Consider the following 22,132-nt stretch of genomic DNA (forward strand, 5'->3'; position numbering starts at 1 on the left):
ATTTTATCGGTTCGAATGAACAGAACAGTCTATTCGAATCGATTTGACTAGTTCGAACAGAATATGTCTCGTTCGAACAAATTATTTCAATTCATTTCAATATACTATAATTCTTCAATAATATAATTTAAATATTATGGTTAATTATATTCTTACATTCCTTATGGTTAAACAGTATATCAATGGCATCTAACGAAAGAAAACGTGCGAGAGATCAGCCCAACCAAAGTAGTGGAGCAGCTCATACTCAGGAGACGAGGCCAATACTTGTCCAGCGTCCAGTCATTTTATCTGACTTCTCCAATCTTTCATGGGAGGGACGGAGCATATAGTCCATCTTCACCGAGCGGAGATGGATATCGATTTGTTTGCAGCAGAGGACTGCATATCCAGAGATGGTCGGTGAGTTCTACCGTGCCTTGGGAGAACTTAGTGTTGATGCTCTGTTCTACACTTTATCGGTCCGGGAAGTGAGTATTAATTTCTCTCCCCGCATTATTGCTGAGTTTCTTGACATCCCGCGCGTGGCTGACGCATATCCTGCAGTGGCTGCACCATCTGATTTCGACACACCGGCCGCATCCTCCACGCTAGCCCCGAATGTAGATTCAGATGCTAGTGAGGATGGTAGTGAGGATGAGGATCTACCTGATGATGGTCTTACAGATGATCAAGTGCGTCAGCTAGTGCGAGACCCATCGGCTCATATGATGGGAACAAGGTGAAAAGACAAGCTGATTGTATAGCATTTTTTAGAATGCTTAATTTGATTGTTGGCTATAATATCAATCCGAAAAAACACAAGACTGATTTCGGGATCAATCGAGCCAGATTTTTGCTGCGGATAGCACGGGGGGATCCCATTGATCTGGCATTGTATTTATTACTCCGCATTCGATCGGAGTCACGATTTTCTAGTGGAGGTAGTCTACCATTTGCACTGCTGATATCTAACCTCTTACTTCGATCGGGGGTTACAGTGTCGGCCACTGAGCGGAGGTCGCCACAGATGGGGTCCCTTAACAAGATTACATTCAGCAAGAGTAAGAGGTACTTGCGGAAGGCTCACCAGAACAACCTAGTGATCCTCCCACAGATCCAGCTTCTAGTAGTGTTGTTGCTGTTGAGAGACAGCCTCCTGGGGCTAATTTGGATCAGGTACAAGCTCTGTTTATGGAGTTCGATGAGCCCATCGTGGTGAAGCTTAGGGATCTGGAAGGATCTATTAAAATGTTGCAAGAGGATGTTGATCTATTAAGGACCCAATGATCGTTTTAGTTATTATTTTTCTTTTTTATGTTGTATTGAACATTATATATTTGAGATGTAATTAATGTATAGTTTTTATTTTTCGTGTTTACTATTTTGTTTATTTTTTTCATTTTATTTACCGTTCATGATAATATAAAAAATGATACTATCTTTAAAGTTATATTTATATAAATTTAACATAAAAGAAATCACTATAAAGTTTTGAAGCTAATTACATAAAATTAATTTATGAATTTATAAATATTTTAACTCACTGCAAATCATAATATATAATATAAACACATTTTTATATTTTGAAAATGATAACAAATTAATAGGAAAAATATTTATTACTTTAATGAAAAAAAATATGCACAAATCCATACTAATAAAAAAATTAATTGAAAAAATTTCCGTTCGAACAAATAAATTTAAGCTCGAACGGTTATTAACTTTTCCAGAGAAAAATAAATTAATTTCCCGGCCAATATTATTATTCGAACAGATTATATACTGTTCGAATATACATTAATTCTATGTTCGAATCTATTTTGTTCTGTTCGAATGGTTTTCTTTTTTTGAGACGATTTAAAATATCTTGTTTGAATGGATAGTTTTCCGTTCGAACGAATTTCGTAGCTCATGCATTTTTGGAAATGAAATGAAATGTCTCCAAAAATGATTTTTAAAAGCAAATTTCTTGTAGTGGACATACCTAAAGAAAACATCATCACATTCTTGGCTACAAACAGATCATGGTCATATATGTAAAAGAATGTCAGTGTGAGAGCATGTTTGAGAACCAAACCCTTGAACATCATCTAAATACATGATATATGTACTTTTACAGCAATATCAGGTGCAAGAGATCAGCTTAGTTACGCCAATTATTGTCCTAATACAAATTGGACTCCACCTTCGGGGGATAATACATGTTTGGCGGACTCGTTCAATTCTTCTTGGATGGACTACAGACTACAGTGACACCCACGATCGCAGGAAGCAGCATGATGGAGAAGTACCGCAATCTAAGAGGACAAAGCAAAAAACTTCCAAGTTAGAGGGGATAGACTTTAGAAGTAAACAAGTTTATAGATGAGTTGTATTATTTATAAGATTTTCATATTGCCATACAATTCCTTCCGACGTTTGACGCACACGGAAGCCAGCGAAATGCAACACTTTTGTACACAAAATAAGCATTGTCGTAGAGTACTTTCTTCAAGTTCGGATGGTTCTTACGCCCTCAACATCTCATCGGAATCTACGTACCCTTTTTCCATGCTTTGACCTCGTTATTTATAGCTTCATTGGATGGGTGTGACCCATCAATATCTCAATTTTATTAAGAAAAATTTATATTGTTTTCTATTACTCGTTCTCTAATGTCTACACATTGTCTTATCACTTATCATTAATTGCTTTTATTTATTAGTTTATTTTTTTCAAACAAGCATATCTTAGATAAAATATACGTTTAAAAATAGATATAAAATTTAATAGGCTGAGAGCTCTTAACATGAATCATTCTAAATCAGTAAATAAAACACAGGAAAAATAAAACAAATTAAGAGAAATTTGGAGCTAATGACTTGACCTCTCATTTCTAAAAAAGGGAAGCTGGTTGTAATAGTTTTAATATAATTTGATAAATAGATTATAAAATTACGACGGAAAGTCACAATAAATTATTGTGTGTTACATTTTACTGATCTAGATTGACTAAAATTAAGAGACTTTCACTATCTCTTCTTCTTGATCCTTAATTAGAAAAATCGAAAACATAAAAAAATAGTAACTGAAATATGGCTCAAATTGATTATTTATTTTAAGGCCGGAGAGAAATATCGTCGGGGGATAAGAGAGAGAAAACCAATAATCTTAAAATATAAGTTGCTGTTATTTATGAGTTGGTAGGTAAACACACAATTTATCATTAAATCTATTATAGTAATAAAAATCAAAGGTATTAATAAATAATCTTTCGGATTTTGGCATAATTACTATGGGAGGGCTCTACAGCCACGACTCTCAGCTGGGAGCTACTGTTAGTCTTAGAATTTTTTTTTTCATATATGTATCTTTTAATATTTTTAAATATTTTTTTAAAAAAAATAAAAAATTATAATATTATTAAAAAATACATTTTCAATTATTAAGTAAAAAAAATAAAAAAATAAAAAATTATCATTTCCCAATTACTATATGTCACAATAACGGTGTTTTCTCCATGGCGCTCGATCCTACGTTCACTTGCTGAAGGCGTTAGATAAATTGCATAGGGTAAAGAGAAATGGAGAAAACTATAGAGCAAGAGACATTCCGAGTGTCCCCCACCAACTTTCTTTCAACTCTCTCTCCTCTTTTTTTTTTTTTTTTTTCTTCCTTTTTCCTCAGTTCCCCCAACCTACTTTTTTCCATTATTATTGATTAGACCAATACATAGGGCTCAGAGAGAGAGAGAGAGAGAGAGAGAGATGTCGTTTGTATGGATATAGCTATCTTCACAAATGGTGTCGTGTTTCTAGGTTTGCCTCTGTTCTCCCTAGAAAGACACCCAAAAGTGAAACGCCAGGAGTAATGAGAGAGAGAGAGAGAAGACAAGCCAAAATCACCGGGGAATATAAATGGAGGGGCTGAGATTGAAAAGACTACCATCAGTCGGAAGAAATGGACGGTTGAAATCGCTTACCATCAATCACCAACACCCCCAAGCAAACAGGCTCAAGTCCTATACTTTTCCTTCCCATCAATCCCTTTGGCTAATTTAACTATCCTCTTGATTCTCTTCATAAGCATCATCAGGCATCTCTCTCTCTCTCACTCTGAGTGAACCAGAACATAGTAAGTTGATCAGAGGCAGTGCAATAAAAACGAGGGGGGTGAGTAGAGATAGCTTTCATCGGGAAGGAAAGGGTCTCAGACTCTCAGTAGAACTTGCAGAAGCGCACGTTAACCCCGCGTGCAACCTGCTGTACATCTTGACTGTACTCTCTCTCTCTGTCTCTTATTGCTATGCAAGATCTCACACGGAGAGAGGGAGACTGAAAGGGGGAGATATTACTGTATGTGCACAGGAACAAAAAGAAAGAAAATACCATTTCCAAGAGAGTCTCTTCCTTTGACAGGCCAGCCACGGAGGAAAAACCTTTATTTCTCTGACAACGCTCTTTGCTCTCAGGATTTTCTGTAAACAGACCGAGAGTTTTGGCTTGAAAACCGGGAGTAATCTTTTGGGAGATAGTAATTTTTATAGACAAGTGTATGACTGATCACTGAAAGAGATGAATGTGGGTTTTTAGAGAGAGAGAGAGAGAGAGCATGGAAGGAGGAGCTAATAGTAGTGGAACTTCTTGTATGATGGGCTTCGAGGGAAACAATATAATGATGCCTCTAATGAATTCTGTTGTAGAGGCAAATAATAAGCTGTTTCTTCCTCTACCTTTGAGCGGCAATTCCTGTGGTCAAAAGACCTCTGCTTTAATGTCCGAGGAAGATTATGGCAATCGCATGGAGGCCGACAATAGTTGTACGAGGGCTAAGATTATGGCTCATCCTCTCTTCCCTCGCCTCTTGGCCGCTTATGTCAATTGTCAGAAGGTGATAAATGAATTCTAACTGCTTGTGAAACATTGAGGTCTAATCCTTAAAAAATACGCTCTCTCTAAGATAATGGGAGTTTCAGTTCAGCGTTTTCTATCTTGACATGATAACCGGTAGAAGTTGAGGCGGTCCATGCTGGTTAAACCCTCTCTCTCTCTCTCTCCCTCCCTTCCCCCCCAACAAAATCCATGCTGGTTTCTATGAACGTTCCTTCAGGTTTTATTGTGAAATCTAATGTCCCGTTTTTTCTGTGTGGTCTTCCTTTCTTTTCGTTTTATTTATTTTTTCATAAGTTCTTTACTAATTGTTTGCATGGCCTTGTTAGTCTGATGTTAGATAATCACTAATGATCGTAGGTTGGGGCACCTCCTGAAGTGGTGGCTAGGTTAGAAGACGCCTATGCTAATTTTGAGGCTGCCATGGGCGGTAGGCCAAGATCAGATTGCATAGGTCGGGATCCTGGACTGGACCAGTTCATGGAAGCCTATTGTGAGATGCTCACCAAGTACGAGCAAGAACTCTCTAAACCCTTCAAAGAGGCCATGCTTTTCTTCTCAAGGATCGAGTGCCAGCTCAAAGCCCTCACAATTTCTTCGTCAGAGTCCGCCGGCGGTGACATTCTTAGTCTTGCTTTCTATCTTCTTTTGAATTCCCTCAAACATTTTTACTTGCAACCCAAACTTTTTTTTTCCCTAATGGATTGGATGAGAACAGCGAACAAAGTCCATAGTTATCATAGGGAGAGAGGTCATTCTCTTGTGCAACCTTTAATGGAAAAGAAAAGACCCTACGAATTCTTAGGGTTTTAACAATCTATACAAACGGAACTTATTTGTTTGGATGTTGGAGTGGTAACAGATCATGGCTAGGTAGATATCTCTGTATTTGATTCTCCTGTTTTGTTTGTTCCTGGATTCGAATATTTTCCAGCTTAATATTGGTCTTCTGACAGGTGTCTGAACCTTGAACCCTTCTAGCATTTTAGGGTTTTGTTTTTTCATTTATCTTGATGTGTTAAAGAACATCTGAAGGAGTGATGGAAATGGAAGCTGTTTGGTTCAGGTATATATTGAACAGTAAATTTCAGGCGGAGAGAAAAATGTAACTTTAAAATGCTGGATGGCAGTTGCTTTCTATCCAATATTTGACTTCAAAGCGAAAGGATCGGATCTTATGGAACTGAAAAAAAAAAAAAAAAAAAAAACGCTACAAGGTCAACTCATTTAGTCATTTTCATCTAAGTTCACAACTGTTTGCATGTTACAGTTTACGAGAGGGAATTTCTTGTCAGGTTTAAGAGGTCGATGTCGCAGAAAGGTACGTTTACGAAAGAAAAGTGGAAAGCTCCTTAGTACATTACAAAAAATAAAAAATGGAAACCTAGAGGGTGAGAAGTTAAGGACTCAAGAAATAATCGTCTTCTTCTCTTTTGTGTCACCTAATTCTTATAATGTAGTTAGGATATGGAAAGTTCATTAATTTGAATGTTGGGTCATCCACTCATCACGATTATGGATGGGTTTTGCAGAGAAGATCGTGGATTTGACAGTGTTTGGAACAGGAATATATAAAATATAAACTGAATATCTTAAGAGGAAACAGAATCCACATGTTTTGCTATCTCTATAACAAGGACGATGGCCTTCTATAGCTTTCATACTATAAATATTTTAAACGATTAATGCTTTTAAGCACAAAAACTCATTTCTCTAAACGCATGTCTTGTTACAATCTTTCATTTTCTTGCATGAGTTTTGCTTCTGTTCTCCATTTCATAAGTTCGATGATATTTTGTTATATTTTAGTTTTGATAAGATTCTAATAGCTAATGGACTTTTTCTTCTAAACTGGCAGCTGTTTATCTCAATTTGAGAAATGTTTTAGTCATGAAGAGGTCTCACAAAAATAAATCTACAAGCTGACGTGTCTTGATGTGATACGTTAGATTGTAAAACTATTTTGATTATAAAGTAAATATAATGTACCACGTTAAGTCACGTTAGATTTATAGGATTATTTTTATAGAATCTCTTTGTGGTTGTAGTACTTCTCTTTCAATTTACGCCTCTTAAGCTTGATATCAAGAACTATGGAAGGGTATTCATGATTAAGTAAAAGGAAGCTGTGTCTTGCCCAAAATGGACTCTTGCTGGCCTTTCACCTTAAATAGATTGGCAAAGTAATCTTGAAGTTTCCTCTACTAGTAATTGTATACTTCATCAAGAAGTGACAATATGGTATGAATCAGAATCTTTTAATGTACTATACAATATAGTATGCATCACATCACATTGAGAACTATACAATAGACACATTTTGTGTTTAATGTCGTATTACACGCGACTATGAAGATCTTATGTTATGGTGGATCCTGTATCAAAATCATATTCTTCTATTGCCAATTTGTTACTTATTTTTTTGTGGTAAAGTGGATGGGTTGTGCCAACCAAAAAGTTTGGAATACTTACTAGTGAAAGTGCACTTGATTATTATGAATTTAAAGACTAATGAAGTCTTCCGAATCTGGCTACGTACCTTGCTTAGGATTGGGCTTTGACCATGCTGCTCATGATGTGTTGATTTGCACAACACGATACGTCCCAAGTATTTGTCACCACCTATGTTGATGCTTAATTTATGTAATCATGAAAAAAATAACTCGTGTCAAACACATCCACAAGTTCAAATGGTTGGAAGAGTGAATGGAAATGCTGCTCATGGATTGTTTTTACTTGTTCCAAAGATCAGATCAAAGATTGGTAAATTCCCATTTATTTCAATACGGTTCTGATCAATGTGACACTTCCAATGTTAATAATTGAGTCTGATATCCCAGATTCATTACTAATTGTGTATATATGTAGGTTTTGGTTTGATATGAGTTATTAGAATCGGTTGTAATTTAGGGCCATCAGATTCCTCTATTGTTGGGAAATGGTATTTGTGAAACAAACGATCCGAGTTTTCTTGCAAAAGTCACATGCATGGTAGTTTTTGCCTATTAGCTTACCTTCAGTTTGTGGTGTTGTACATGTTGTAGGTCGAAGTGGATCTTCTGAGGAAGAGGTTGATGTGAATGACAAAGTAATAGATCCTCAAGTTGAAGATCAAGAACTGAAAGTTCAGCTTCTGCGCAAGTACAGTGGATATCTGGGAAGTCTCAAGAAAGAATTTCTGAAAAAGAAAAAAAATGGAAAGTTGCCAAAGGAAGCTCGGCAGCAGTTACTGGACTGGTGGAGCAGACATTACAAGTGGCCATATCCATCGGTATCTATAATCTAACATCCAGCTTGTTGATTTACAATGAGTCCTGTATATATCTTAATTAACAGCTCCACTTTCGATGTTTCCTTCAATGCCTAAGAACTTTCTGAAGGACTCGTGGCTATGTTATAAGATCAAATGGTTTTTAATTGCGAGTGACATCTGTAGCAACTTCTACACTGCATTTGGTATTTCTTGTGATATTAATGCAATTTATCATATATGCTTTATGCAGGAGTCCCAGAAGGTGGCAATTGCGGAATCAACCGGTCTAGATTTGAAACAGATAAATAACTGGTTCATCAATCAGAGGAAACGCCATTGGAATCCTTCAGAGGATATGCAATTTGTTATGATGGATGCAACTCATCCCCACTACTTTATGGACAATGTTATGTGCAATCCCCTTCCGATGGATTGCACTCCTATGCTCCTCTGATGATATTTTTCCTAGCTATCGCTGTAATATTAATGCAACTTGTTTTTATCAAACTCCAGTACTTTATATATATATTCAAGCGCTTAAAAACTGCCTAATAATATTCCAGTGCAGGTGTCAAATTTACCTCCATTCATATATAGGGCCGCCTTGCAGTAGTGGGCATGCCAGCTTGATTGCTTTTATTAGATTTGACACCATTTGAAGCAAGTAAATGTATAGAATGCAGAATGCTTGCTTTGTTTTGTAGGATGCATGGGTGGTCTAGATGCCATATCATTCAGATTTGGTTTGCCCCCCTATATTTCTTTTGTTTGATCATTAAAGGCTATTGACATGCCATGAACATGTGGCCAAGGGTGGCAGAAACTTTTGATCTTGCTCGCAGTGCATGCCAGAAGTAGGCCCCCGGCCCCGGGGGTGCACCAAGTGGGAAGGTGCTGATGCCAAAAGTTGACCACGACAATGATCTGCCTTTACATGCACCTAGCTGACGGATCAAAGACGGCGCTGTAGCTAGCGAAAATGATTTATTTGCAAGCAACCAACCAAAACAGAAGGAACTAGTGAAAATGACGTACCGACGTCTTTTTCAAATATCTAAATTAATGGTTTCTCCATCTGTGACGATTTCAAGCATCACTTTTGCGTAATTCGTGTTGTAGACATAGGGGCACTGCAATTTTGACAAATTCTTCTGCACCCCCACCTGCAGCACTTGTTACCATTCCTCAGAAAGCACTTCCTTTTGCCTTTTGCTGGATGACGGGCGGTGTTCGGCCTCGTGGCTGGCTCATGCTTTGTTTTGACTCATGGTCTTGGAGTATGATTTTCTTTTCTTTTCTTTTATGTCATGCCTTGTTTCTTCCCTCTTTGGGGGATTCCATACTTGAAATAGAAGATCTGGGAAATCTGCTTCTACCCGTGTGTTACAGTTTTCACTAACTCTTTTGACGCAACTTCAGCATCAATCAATGGAAAGTGAGTGCACATGAAGAAAAAGATGATCAAGGGGTAATACTACTCATCATCCTAACTTCTATCATCCTTCTATCATCCTATAATGTGGCATTAAGTGATTGGAAATTATTTATTACATTTCACTTGTAAACTTATCATCTAATGCTACATCATGGGATGATGGGAGTTGGGATGATGAATAGATTTTTTCATGATGAAGAAGAACACATTCATACTTTCTACTCTTAGACCACTGTTACACTGTAATCCATTGGGTTGTATTTCGATGCATCGTGAGTGAGAGTTTTAACTCATGGCAACCGATGTCAAAGTGCATATTTAAATGCCTGAAAAATATATAGACCGAAAAAAATATGAAACATTGACAGAAGTTGTAACTGCTAGTGTAGATCAGAGAGTTCCAAACTATGCACATGAAGGATGCCTATTGTTGGCGATGAACTCCTTTATTTTGAATTTTACGGTTCTGCAGTTCAAATAAAATGAAATGTTTTATTGAAAGTTGAATAAAATAATGTAAGGCCCAATGTATGTGAGGCCCGGACCGTGAACAAGGCCCAGCCTTTTCTTGGAGAGCATTGAAACGGCGCTGTTTTGGGTAAGTGTTGCCTTCTTCCTCAACCTCCCCCGATTCTTTCTCCCTCTTCTTTCTCTTTCGGTTTCCTAGTTTCCCCCTCTTCCGGACGTCTCCCTCTCACACGTTATCCACTTTCCCTTCTCAATTTCATCTCTTCCTTTCGTTTGGTTGGTTTCGTGAGTCTGAATTTCATACCCTAATATTTCTCCATTTTTCTTTTCCCTCACATCCGATTTTCCTCTCCAATCCGACGCCCTCTCTCTTACTTTGTTTTCCTCTGCGTTTTGCTTGGAGTTGCAGGTAGTGCAAATGCGTTTAGTGGTTTTTCTTTTTCTTTCTTTCACTGTGTTCCTCTTAGTCACTCACTCACACTCGGTTCTCTCTTGCTCTCTCCTGTCTATGAAGTGGACAATCTCAGTGAGTGATGCCGAGCCCTGTTGCGCGAAGGTAAGATCCTCTTGGTTTCACAAACGCCACACACATATTCTGAGTTTATTCTCTCTTTTCCCGTTCTCACACTCACTCACCTGCGTGATGTTCTAGCTAATTTCTGGTGCTATGTTGTTGGGTGGAAAACAAAAATTCGACTGGTTGCCGAGAGCTTCTTCAGTGGGTAAATCTCTTCTTTTCTATTTTCCTCTATAAGATTTCACATATCTCTTCCTCTTACTCAAAATGGTTATTGAATAAATTTTTTTCTTTAAGTGCAATCCGTGGTTTTGGTGAATTTTCTTTCCCGTGTATCTTGTGTTTGTTGTAGTGCAGTGAGTACGTCGTTCTACTCGGTTTCTCATAAACGTTGAGCCTTCAACCGTAAGTTTTTCACTTCGTTGGGTATTTTTCTCTCGTGAAGAATAAAATTTGATTTATTGGATTGGTGTTTTAGAAATATATAAAAGTGTCTTGTTGGGTGCCGATTAACATTTAGAAGTGTTGGATTTTCCTTTGTGGAGTTGTGAACGGAGAGAAACGCTTAATGTGTAATGTTGTTTTGGTTAAATTGTTGGTGGTTGGTTGGAGTTATGGGTTGCTGAAAGGCGTGTGACTTATTAATTATTTTGAGTTGACATTGGGTTTTGGTGGATGTATTGGTCATTATTGAAATTGAAATGCGGTATTTTGGACTGAAGTGTGAGTTGTTTAGTTTAGTATTTGGTTGTTTGAGTTGGGTTATTTTGTTGAAATGAGGGTTGGAATCATGAGTTTTAATTATTTTGGATTGAGATTGCGTCAATGGCCTTTTAACACTTAGTGTGTATTTTGTTTCTATCAATAGGTAACGAGATCATTAGAAGTCGAATTCAAGGCATAGATAATATGTTACAGGAGTTAGGTAAGCGAGGTTCCTATGCTAGGTTTTATAGGAGTTAATAAGACTGAAGTTGACTTTATGAAAACTTGTATATTTTGTGATGAAATGAGAACTTGGGAAAACAAAACCAACATCGGTCGCTTATTTGCATTACTTATGAAATCTGTGTGGAAAAGGAAAAATATTTTCTGACATGTATTGTGTAGACATGAGCTAAATTTTGTTATGATGTCTCTGAAATCTGAAAAAGAGCGATATTTGATAACTTTGAAAAATTGTACATTTATTTAGAAAGATGCTCCGACTTTTGTTTTCATTATGTAAGAATGAGTTGGTTATGTTTTGGTACTATCTGTTTTGATATGGTATCTGAAAACTTTTAGCATGATGTACTGATTTTGTATCTAACTCTGTCTCTGCTTTGCTCTGCTCTGCTCTGTTATGCTCTGCTCTGTTTGGGTTGGTACTAATTTCTCTGTCTCTGAGTGCACCCACTTTAGAAACAAAGTAGTTTTATTGTGGTCTTTCATGTGTGAACACTCAGGGCTCCGAGAAAAATAAAGGAAAGATTTCACCTCTGTCTCTGCCTAGTTTGGCCACCGGGGTTAGTACAACCCTACCACGGGGGGTGAAATATGGTCTCTGCTCTGTGTGATGTTCTATTTTGATGTGATGATGATACTTAATTTATGTTATACCAACGTACTATGGGTTTTACTTGTCTTAAAATCATCGCTCTGTTACTTTTGAAAACATGTTTTGTTCTGCATGATAGCTCTATAAAATATTTTGTTCTACATAATGTACTTTGTAAATGCTCATGTTTGCACACTAGCATATGTCCTCTGCTTACTGAGTTATTGATAACTCACCCCCTATCTTCATAATATTTTAAGATGATGTGGAGAGTCCAACTGAGGACCTGAATTAGATTGGTGAGTATGATTAAGTTGTACGATGTTAAAAGAAGGAATTATGATGTCCTTTAGATTTAATATCTCTTAGATTTAATTATATCTTGGGTTTAGTAAGACTTATGAAATTATCAGTTTGGTTTGTTATGACTACCAGGAGATTGTGGACTTCTTAGTTTATTTTTGTTCTGTTGAGGTAATGACTTTATGGAGTTTTCAAGGTGTTTATTTAGAAGACATGAGATTGAGTTTTGCTAATAAAATTTTTTTTTTTTTGGAGATTTATTTTAGTTGTGTTGGGAAACATGTTTATAAGTGACAGGTAGTAATTCTCCAAGCTATCCGGATTTGGGGTGTTACAAATATTGTTATAATATAATTTTTTAATATAATTTTTGTTTTGAAATTTAAAAGAATTGAATTATTTATTAAATTCTGTGTTAGAATTTGAAAAAATTATAATGATTTTATGATATGAGATAGTTTAATTTTGTGTAACTAAACCAACTTTAGTCTCACTAATTGATAATATAATACTAGTGTTTTCTTAAGTTAATAATTTAAATAAAACCCGTTTAAGATGTAAATATTAACCGGTGTGATTGGAAATAATAAAATCCCAAAATAAAGAAGAATATTTCTTTTAGATCATTCATAGAATGGCTAATTACTTACCATAGAAATGATAATTTTACTTGAAAAACTTACAAAAAACTTACTTTTCCATATGTCAACTATTGATATGCTGAAAATCATGAAATTTGAGTTTCAAAATTTGAATTTTAAAAGAAAACTGATAAAATTAGTCTTTTACATTTTTTATAAATAAAATTTTAAGTACATGTAGTACTACTCATTGCAATTTGAAAAATAAAAACTCTATGTTAAGTTACTTTAACGTATTTTTTGTGCATTCCACTAATGTGATTGGCTACGTCACTTTTTTTAATATAAAATAACTCTTGACCAATTACATCAGTTAAGTGCGTAAATAGTATACAAAAATAACTATATATAACAGAACTCTTTGAAAAAAGTTACTCTTTGAATAAGATGTGGTGTGGTGTGAATATGGTATTTACACCATCTACAAAAAGTGACATGTCATGTTTTGATTAGTTTTCACTTTGATTCGAGATTCACTGGATCACCTCTTTAATCCTTTGTGTACGCTCATATTCAATTATTCTCTCCTTTTATTTCCAATCAGCGTCTCCCTCTCTATGCATTCCGCCATACACCTCATCACCTCCTTTTTTTTTTCTTTTTTTTTTTTCCTAGTCCTCCAATTTTCTTGCTTTCCTCACTGAAAATTAGTGTTTGAGTTGTTAGACCATCGATACTTGAATTTTAAGAAATTTTTAAATAAATTTTACCGTTAATTCTTTGTTAGACGATTAATGACATGCCACGTGCCAGTCTCGTATTTTTCAATTCACAGACAAGAAAAACAGTTCTGCTACATACAGACGCAAATTTGTGCCTGTATGCGCACCCAGCTGACGTGGTCAATGATTATATTATTAAAAAAAAAAAAAAAAAAGAAAGAAAGAAACCAAAAAGAAGTTCATTCGAGCTTCATCCATTCATTTGAGCTTTATCTACAAAAGAAGGAAACATAGCTGCAAATCCTTCCTCTCTCTCTCATATACGAAATGAACATTTAACTCTCCAACAATAAATATAAAATGAAATTTTCTTATTCAACTTTGAGGGTTTTAATTAGGAGAGAAATAAACATATAAAATGAGTCAACAATAAATATTAGAGAGTTAAGTTTATGTTTTACTTCTTTTCACTCATATCTTCAATTTCATATAATAACCTGACAAGATATGTTCTTTTTTTCAAATAATTTTACCATTTTCCGTCTTTTATGTTCTCCAATACTTGTTAAGGGCTGCTAGCATATTGCTAAAAGTAAATACTTTAGCCGATTGTCATTCTCTTCTTTTGCTGAGAGACTAAGGTAGTAGTCCCTTTGATCTCGTAATAAAGGATTTTTTTCTCAACTTTGGTCTGGGTGACTAATGGAGGAGGACGATCTCGCTAAGAGATGGGAAGGTCTTCACCTTATATATATATATATATATATATATATATATATATAAGATGAGAATGACGTGCTCCAAATACCTGAGGATATCTTGAAGGAATTGAACTCTAGAGGTGAACAATGTTTGATGGGCATGATTATCACTGACAAAGGCTTTAACAGAGAAGCCTTCAAGACTACTATGTCAAAAGTTTGGAAATTGGAGGGATGGGTCTTGTTTAAAGAAGTTGGTGACAACCATTTTATCATTGGCTTTCATAAGCAATATGATAAAGAGAAGGTTTGGCATGGTAGACTCTAATTTTCTAACCGTGCTCTTTTAGCTCTCCAGGTCTTTGATGGTGGCAAGTCTCCAAAGGATATTCTTTTTTCTCATGAGCCGTTCTGGTTACAAATTCATAACTTGCCACTAGCAGGTATGTCACAGGATATTGGAGTGTAAATTGGAAGGAAAATTGGCCTAGTTCATGCAGTGGATGTTGACAAGGAAGGATTAGGGTGGGGTAAATATCTCAAAGTTCGAGCTGAAGTGGACCTGACCAAGCCTTTGGCTCGGGGTACCAATTAGTATTGGAGAACAGAAAGTATGGTTGGACTTCAAATATGAGAGGTTGCAGAGCTTCTTTTATAGATGTGGGATGTTGAAACACAAAGGGAGGGGATGTCCTTTTCTAAAGCTTGATCAGCAGGAGGTGGAGAGCTCCTAGCAGCAATATGGTCCTTGGCTCAGAGCCTAACCTATGAATTCTTCTATTTTTGGGGTCAAAAAGTATGGTGGAGGGGTAGCATCAGTACTCCGTCAACCGCAGCACTCTGAAAACCACAACACTCTAGCAACTGCAGCACTCCGGCACTAATGACAACAACACAACCAGAAAAGGGAAAGAAAATCAAGGAGAGGATTTTGTTGCACAATCTAAGGCGACATGAAGGGAGAATCTTGATAATTTAGGTATCGAATTACCTGATTTCTCGGTTGATAATGACGGAATTTTTAAGACTCAAATGTGTGATATAATCAAGGATTCAATTACTCTTAACCCCCACTATGTAGTTACTAAAATCTCGGATAATGTTGGAAACAGTTTTTCTAATGACATTATGGATCATGTGGAGATATAAGATAATAATGGTAAGGAGGAGAATACGGGGTCTAAACCAAATTTGGTGGGGTCTGCTACCAAATCTAAGGATATTGTTATTAAGGGTCATTCTGGCCTAATGAAGATCAATTCTCACATGGAAATTTCGAATCGTAGCCTTGAAGGTTTTCCTAAGAAATCCACCTAGAAGAGAAGAGCAAGGGAAACAAGTATTACTAATAAAATTGAAGTACAGTTAAGTAAGGAAGGTAGGAAAAGGGGAGAGCTGAAGATTAATGATGAACTAATCTGTCCAATGGGGAAAAAATTGAAGTTAAGGCCTTTTATTGAAGTTAAGGCCCCTCATTGAAGACAACTGGTTAAAAAAAGGGATAACTCACAGTAAGCTAAAGTTAGTTACCCAAGGTTTGCAGTATTGTAAAATGGCTCTTAGTCAGTGTTACAAGAATGATGCAAACAAAATGAGAGGCTCTATACCTGACAAGATGAAGGAAGTGGATTGTTTATTGGAAGAACATAATGTTAGGTGTAAACAAAGAGCCAAACAGAGATGGTTGAAAGATGGTGACATAAATTTTAAATTTTTTCACATGTGTGCTAATCAAAGAGGAAAACCAACAAAAGTAGCAGCATTGAGAGGGAGGATGGTTCAGTTGCTACTTCTACAGAGGAGATTGCAGGATTGTTCACAAGTTTTTATCAGGAGTTGTTTTCTTCCTCAAATCCTGTGAACGTCACTAGTTTTCTTAAACCTTTGGCTACTAAGATTACAAAAGAGATGAATTGGGCTTTGGTCAAAGAATTTGTTGCATAAGAGGTCAATGAGGTTATTTTTCAAATGAATCCTTTGAGTTCTCCTGGGCTAGATGGATTTCCTGTTGTCTTTTATCAAACCCATTGGACCACGATGGGCCAAGATGTTTGTGGAGCTGTACTTGAGTTTCTTAACAATGCAGGTGGAGAGTTGAGCCTTATCAATGAAACTCACATAGTGTTAATACCAAAGTAGAAGAATCCAAAGAAGATATCAGAGTTCAGGCCTATTTCTCTTTGCAATGTGATTTACAAGGTAATCTCTAAGGTTTTGGCAAATCAACTAAAGAAGATACTACCTGAGATCATCTCTCCAACTCAGAGTGCCTTTGTTCCTAAAAGATTGGTTGTTGACAATGTAATACTATCTTATGAATCTATGCATTCAATGAACTCTAGGATGAAGGGCAAATCTGGTTTCATGGCCTTGAAGTTAGGCATGAGTAAGGCCTATGATTGGGTGGAGTGAGGCTTCCTTAAAGCAACTATGTCCAAGCTGGGTTTCAATCAGAGATGGATTGATTTGACTATGAGATGTATCAATTTTGTTTCTTTTTCCATCATATTCAATGGTTCTCCTCAAGCTCAATTCAAAGCATCAAGAGGGCTAAGGCAGGGTGACCCACTGTCACCCTACCTTTTTATCTTATGTTTAGAGGTTTTGAGCACCATTCTTAATCATTCTGAGACCACTAATTTTATAACAAGTATTCCTATGGCTCAAGGAAAAGTATGTATTAATCACTTGTTTTTTTACTGATGACAACTTGTTATTTTGTAAAGAAAATCCAATAGAGTAAAGTAGAAAGACTGGCTGTCTTGACTCCTATGAACAAGCCTTAAGCCAAAGACTTAATAGAGATAAGATTTCTATTCATTTTAGCAAAAACGATTGCAGGAAAGTCAGGAGCCATATACTGAGTATTGTTGGGGGTTAGATCTTCAACCTCATATGAAAAGTATCTTGGATTACCTGCACTCATTGGCAGGTCTCGATACCAAGCTTTCAATAGCATACTAGATAGAGTAAGAAGCAAGGTGAGCAACTGGGAAACTAAGATCCTGTCACAGGCTGGGAAAGAGATCATTTTGAAGGTGATCCAAGCTTTACCAACTTACTGCATGGGGGTTTTTAAGCTGCCTAGATCTCTATTGAAAGAGATCAACCATGTAATGAGGAGCTTTCAGTGGAGTCAACAACATAATGAAATAAAGATTCACTGGGTCTCTTGGAATCAAATGGGCAAGGCCAAGTCAGCAGGTGGGTTGGGTTTTAGAGACTTGGAGAGCTTTAATTTGACCATGCTTGCTAAATAATGATGGAGAAGAGTGCAGAATCCAGAGGCCTTAGCTAGCAGAATTCTCAAGCTAAAATACTTTCCTAGAACTTCTTTATTGAAGCTAAACTAGGTTCTAATTCATCTTATATCTGGAGGAGCTTGTTTGCAGCAAAGAAATTGCTAGAAGAAAGTTCCTTATAGAGGGTTGGTAATGGTGAACAAGTAAGTATTTGGAAAGATCGATGGATTGCTCAACCATTTGGCCTCTTTCAAGATACAAAGCCTACCCTCTATGTTGGACCCTAATGCAAAGGTGGCAGATCTCATAGATTCAGACACTAAAAGCTGGAATGTTCCTTTGATGGAAAATATCTTCTCTTGCAGTGAAGTGGAGCTAATAAAATGAATCCCTATCAGTGTTTCTAATTTCCCTGATAAACTGGTGTGGAGATGCGCCATTAATGGCCTTTTTTCTTTGAAAAATGCTTACCACTTACAAAAGGAGATCTTGGAGATTGGGAAAGGGCAAGGATCTAGCTCTAGTTCTCATAGGAAAGTTTGCTCTACAATTTGGAAGCTGAATATTACTAATGCATCAAAAGTTTTCATTTGGAGAGCCTACATGGAATGATTACCAACAAATCTAAGCCTTTTCAAGAGGAAGGTTGTGGATTCACCTCTATGCCCTATCTGTTTACTAGAAGAGGAGATTGGTCTTCATGCTTTATGGGAGTGTATTGTTGCAAAGGATGTATGGAGTCTTGGCTCAAAGAAGCTTCAAAAAAGTGGTATTTCTACAGTCAGGTTCTTGGATCTGATTGCCACAATGTTTGAACTTTTTAAGCAAGAGCTAGTGGTAGTAACTAAGAAAATTTGGTTGTGTAGAAATTCCTTTATTTTCAAAGGAACATTTACTCATCCAATGGAGTTATGAACCAAGCAAAACATCTACTTCAAGACTATTAGAATGCAAACTAGATAGGTAGCAGAGTAAAAGAAGGATCGAGTGTTAGCATTTGCAGTTGGGACCCTCCTCTTTAAAGGGTGTATAAGGTGAACTGGGATGCAGCTCTTTGCAGGAAACTTGGCAAGGTTGGTATTGGAATTATAATCAGAGATCATGGAAGGAAAGTAATAGCAACCAAATGAATGCAAAGAGATTTTTGTCAAGACTCCCTACTGGCTGAGTCATATGGAGCCTTCCAAGCTGTTAGTTTTACCTTGGAGATTGGTATAAGGAAGATTATCATTGAAGGTGATGCATTGTAGGTTGTTAGAAACATTTTACAGCAAGAAGCTTTCTATCATAATTTGAGAGTTTTCGTTTGGGACACTAAATATATTCTATGACAGTATGAATTTTGGAAAGCTAATCATAGTAGAAGAGGAGCTAATGTAGCAACTGATGCTATAGCTAAAAATGCTCTAGGAATTGATGAGGATATAATTGATTTGGAAAGTTGTCCCACATCTATTCTTTCCCTCATATGAGGAGTGATATCATTAAAAAGCTATTGTTCATTCAAAAAAGTAAATACTTTAGTCACAAATGAATTACATAAAGTTAAATTCAAAAACTAGCATGGTTTAATATGACATGTCAAATTGTAAAGTTATTTTTATAGTAAAGTAGATCTAATGGATCACAAGAAACCACGTCAGTTTATGAATTTATTTTTAATAATCCATTTATGATTGTAGCAATGTTTTGGTACGATATTATTTTTCCTTTATTCTCAACTCTGGGCTAACAAGTGCATCATGTCTTACTGGTTGTAGAATATACTGATTGTCAAGGTTTTTTTTTTTTTTGGCATTTCAAGGACGATTTGTGTTTTTGATTGAGAAATAAAAACTTGATTTTGTTTTAAGAAAATGGTCGGTTTTTAATTTAGGCTCATGAAAATTAATTTTCCATTGAAATCTCTCAAGATTTTGGATGGACTAAGATCTCATTGTGATTAGATTTTGATTTTTGCTACCGTTGAGATTAAGATGTCATTGTGGTTGAATTTTGAAATTTGAATTTTATTGAATAAGTTCATGGCCGAGGAATTAGAAATAAGCATTATTTTTTATAATGATTAGGAGTTTTTCGATTGACATTTTTAGAAAGAGTTGACTTTAAACCAAATACTGATCTACAAAGATGCACTCTTTTCAAATTGGATTCAGCATCCTTAATATCTTTTTTTACTTAGAAAATAAAAATATGTTGGCATCACCCTTCCAATTCCATTAATTGAATAAAAATTATTTTTGACAACAAAAAAATAAAAATTAGAGGGATTGATGTAGTTCATATCTACAAAAGTGATTGGACTACTCTCAATGGTGGTCGAGAGTACTGATTGGACTAATTCAAATAATGATTTTTGAGATTACTCTTATGGCCGTCGTTGGTGGCAAAAGCCACCCCCGATGGTCATAAAGGGTGGCTTGAACCATGGCAATGGGTGGTCAGGATTCTCATAAGTCATAAATTAGGGAAAAAAAGAAAAAAAAAAAGAAGAAAGAGAATCCAGCTAATGATTCTGTCACTATAGAGAAAGACAATTTGCAAATGAGTTTGAGAAATTGTTAAAAATAAAAAGAACTAGCTTTCCCTTTATATGTTTGTACCCCATGATTGAATCCTTTTAAAAGACCCAACATATACATAAGGGGTGTTCTCATGTTTTCATTCAAGAGGTCTTCAGACTACCAAACATCTTGTGAGTGGCCAATGTCCAAAATGTTATTCAATTATTTATTTATTTATTTATTTATTTCTAAATGATTAATTGAATACTTCCAAATAAAATATATGAATGGAATGTCTAACACTGTTTTTATCGAGAAATTAAGAAAAAACTATAGTGAAAGTTCCAATGCTCATAGCCAGAATAAACTATGGAAGGTGCCGTGGAAGATGAAAATTCCCAATAAAATCAAGATCTTTGCATGAAGAGCTTGTAGATAAAGGCCTCCCCACAAAATCTAATCTTAGGAAAAAGAAAGTGGAGGCTAAGTATAAGTGTGGTTTTTGTAAAAGCAATGTGTAAGACCTTCAACATGCTTAATTTACTACTCTTCCATTCGAGATTCGTGGAACAAATATATTCCTACTATTCTGAACATGGAGGAGGATATAAATATAATAAATATTGCATTGTTTGTACTGGAGAATGGAAACATAAATGACCTAACCACTTTTTTCTTAATAGCTTGGGCCTTTTGATATAGGAGTGGAAGTACCCAAATATCCATGTATAGCAACACAAAGATATACCAATTCTCTCAATAAATTGGTTAGTCGACATTCATGCAATTATATAATAAGAAAGCACTAACGCATAAAACCAAGATTGGTAATGAAGGAAAACCTTTAAAAACTCTTTAAAGATAAAACCCTACTAGAACACCAAACCCACAAAAATCAATTTTATTATTTGAAAATCCGTTAGAAGCAAGTTTCAATTACAAAACCTTTATCAATTGACACTCTTACTTGAACAGAGAAATGACCTGTTTGTTTTTACCCCAGTAACAGTCAAAACCTTTGAGGATCTTCAAATATTGGATTTTCTTTTGGAACTCCAAGGGCTGAACACGATCACTATCTCTCCACCTTGGAGCACAATCACACTTTATGCGATAAAAAAAAAAAAAAAAAAAGAAGAGAATTTTCTTACACAAACATGAAAAACACTCTCCAATATCTCCAAGGCCTAATCTCAACGGATCCTAACTAATAGAACAACTTAAATATCTTATCTGAAAGTAGTTTCCAATACAGTGAAATTCTTCTGATGGAATGATTCTATTACGACGGTTTTTGCTGGCGATTGGCTGACACCTAGTACTTATCTTCTTAGTAGTGGCAGCTTTACATTCGAACTCTTCTCTGGTTAAGATCAAAACCTTGAAACTTAAATTCTACTGTTTTTACTTATCTAAACATTTACTAACAAGTTCTCGATAAAAGCAAAATAAACTCTAGATAAAATCAAAATATTTTACATTCATCCAAAAATACAAATTTCAACTTAAGATGATGTCTATTATCTTAGTCAATTAATCCTAGTCAAACTCTTGCAATTAACATTTTCAATATCCCCCTTTGGTGAATTGGTGACAAAATCAAACTTTGATGAATGTAACTTGAACCTGTCAAACACAACCAACAAAACAAAACCCAAGTAGAAATTCCAAGTAAACAACTGTGAACTCACAAATAATGACGTAGAATAGTGACTAAGTTTAATACCATCAAAATTCAAAAGTTTTTAAAATCTAAATCTAAGCATATTCTAGTTCAACATCAAGAGTATGTCCAGCAAACACAAAGTAAATCAGAACAACCAACCATCAACAAGTTTTAGTTACAGACCAAAATAAAAACTAAAGAATAATGCAAGGAAAAAAAAATCTGTTCTGCTCCCCCTCAATCCAATATGGTGCTTTGCTGCTCCATTAGTCCCCTTTTTTGTCCACAAGCTGACAAAGGTTAGGCCTATACTCCATCAGAGTCCATGACACTCTCCATGACCTGTTGCA

General features: G+C 35.8%; 1 protein-coding gene across 1 annotated transcript; it reads left to right on the forward strand.

Moving 5' to 3' along the window:
- Positions 1-3,928: 3,928 nt before the first annotated feature.
- On the forward strand, positions 3,929-8,654 carry LOC121253707 (homeobox protein SBH1-like). Its single transcript, XM_041153717.1, has 4 exons — positions 3,929-4,851; positions 5,211-5,463; positions 7,895-8,121; positions 8,354-8,654. The coding sequence occupies exons 1-4, from the start codon at positions 4,540-4,542 to the stop codon at positions 8,555-8,557; spliced, it is 996 nt and encodes a 331-aa protein (XP_041009651.1). The 5' UTR covers positions 3,929-4,539; the 3' UTR covers positions 8,558-8,654.
- Positions 8,655-22,132: the final 13,478 nt, after the last annotated feature.

This window comes from Juglans microcarpa x Juglans regia, chromosome 2S, assembly GCF_004785595.1.
Source record: "Juglans microcarpa x Juglans regia isolate MS1-56 chromosome 2S, Jm3101_v1.0, whole genome shotgun sequence".
Taxonomy (NCBI): domain Eukaryota; kingdom Viridiplantae; phylum Streptophyta; class Magnoliopsida; order Fagales; family Juglandaceae; genus Juglans; species Juglans microcarpa x Juglans regia.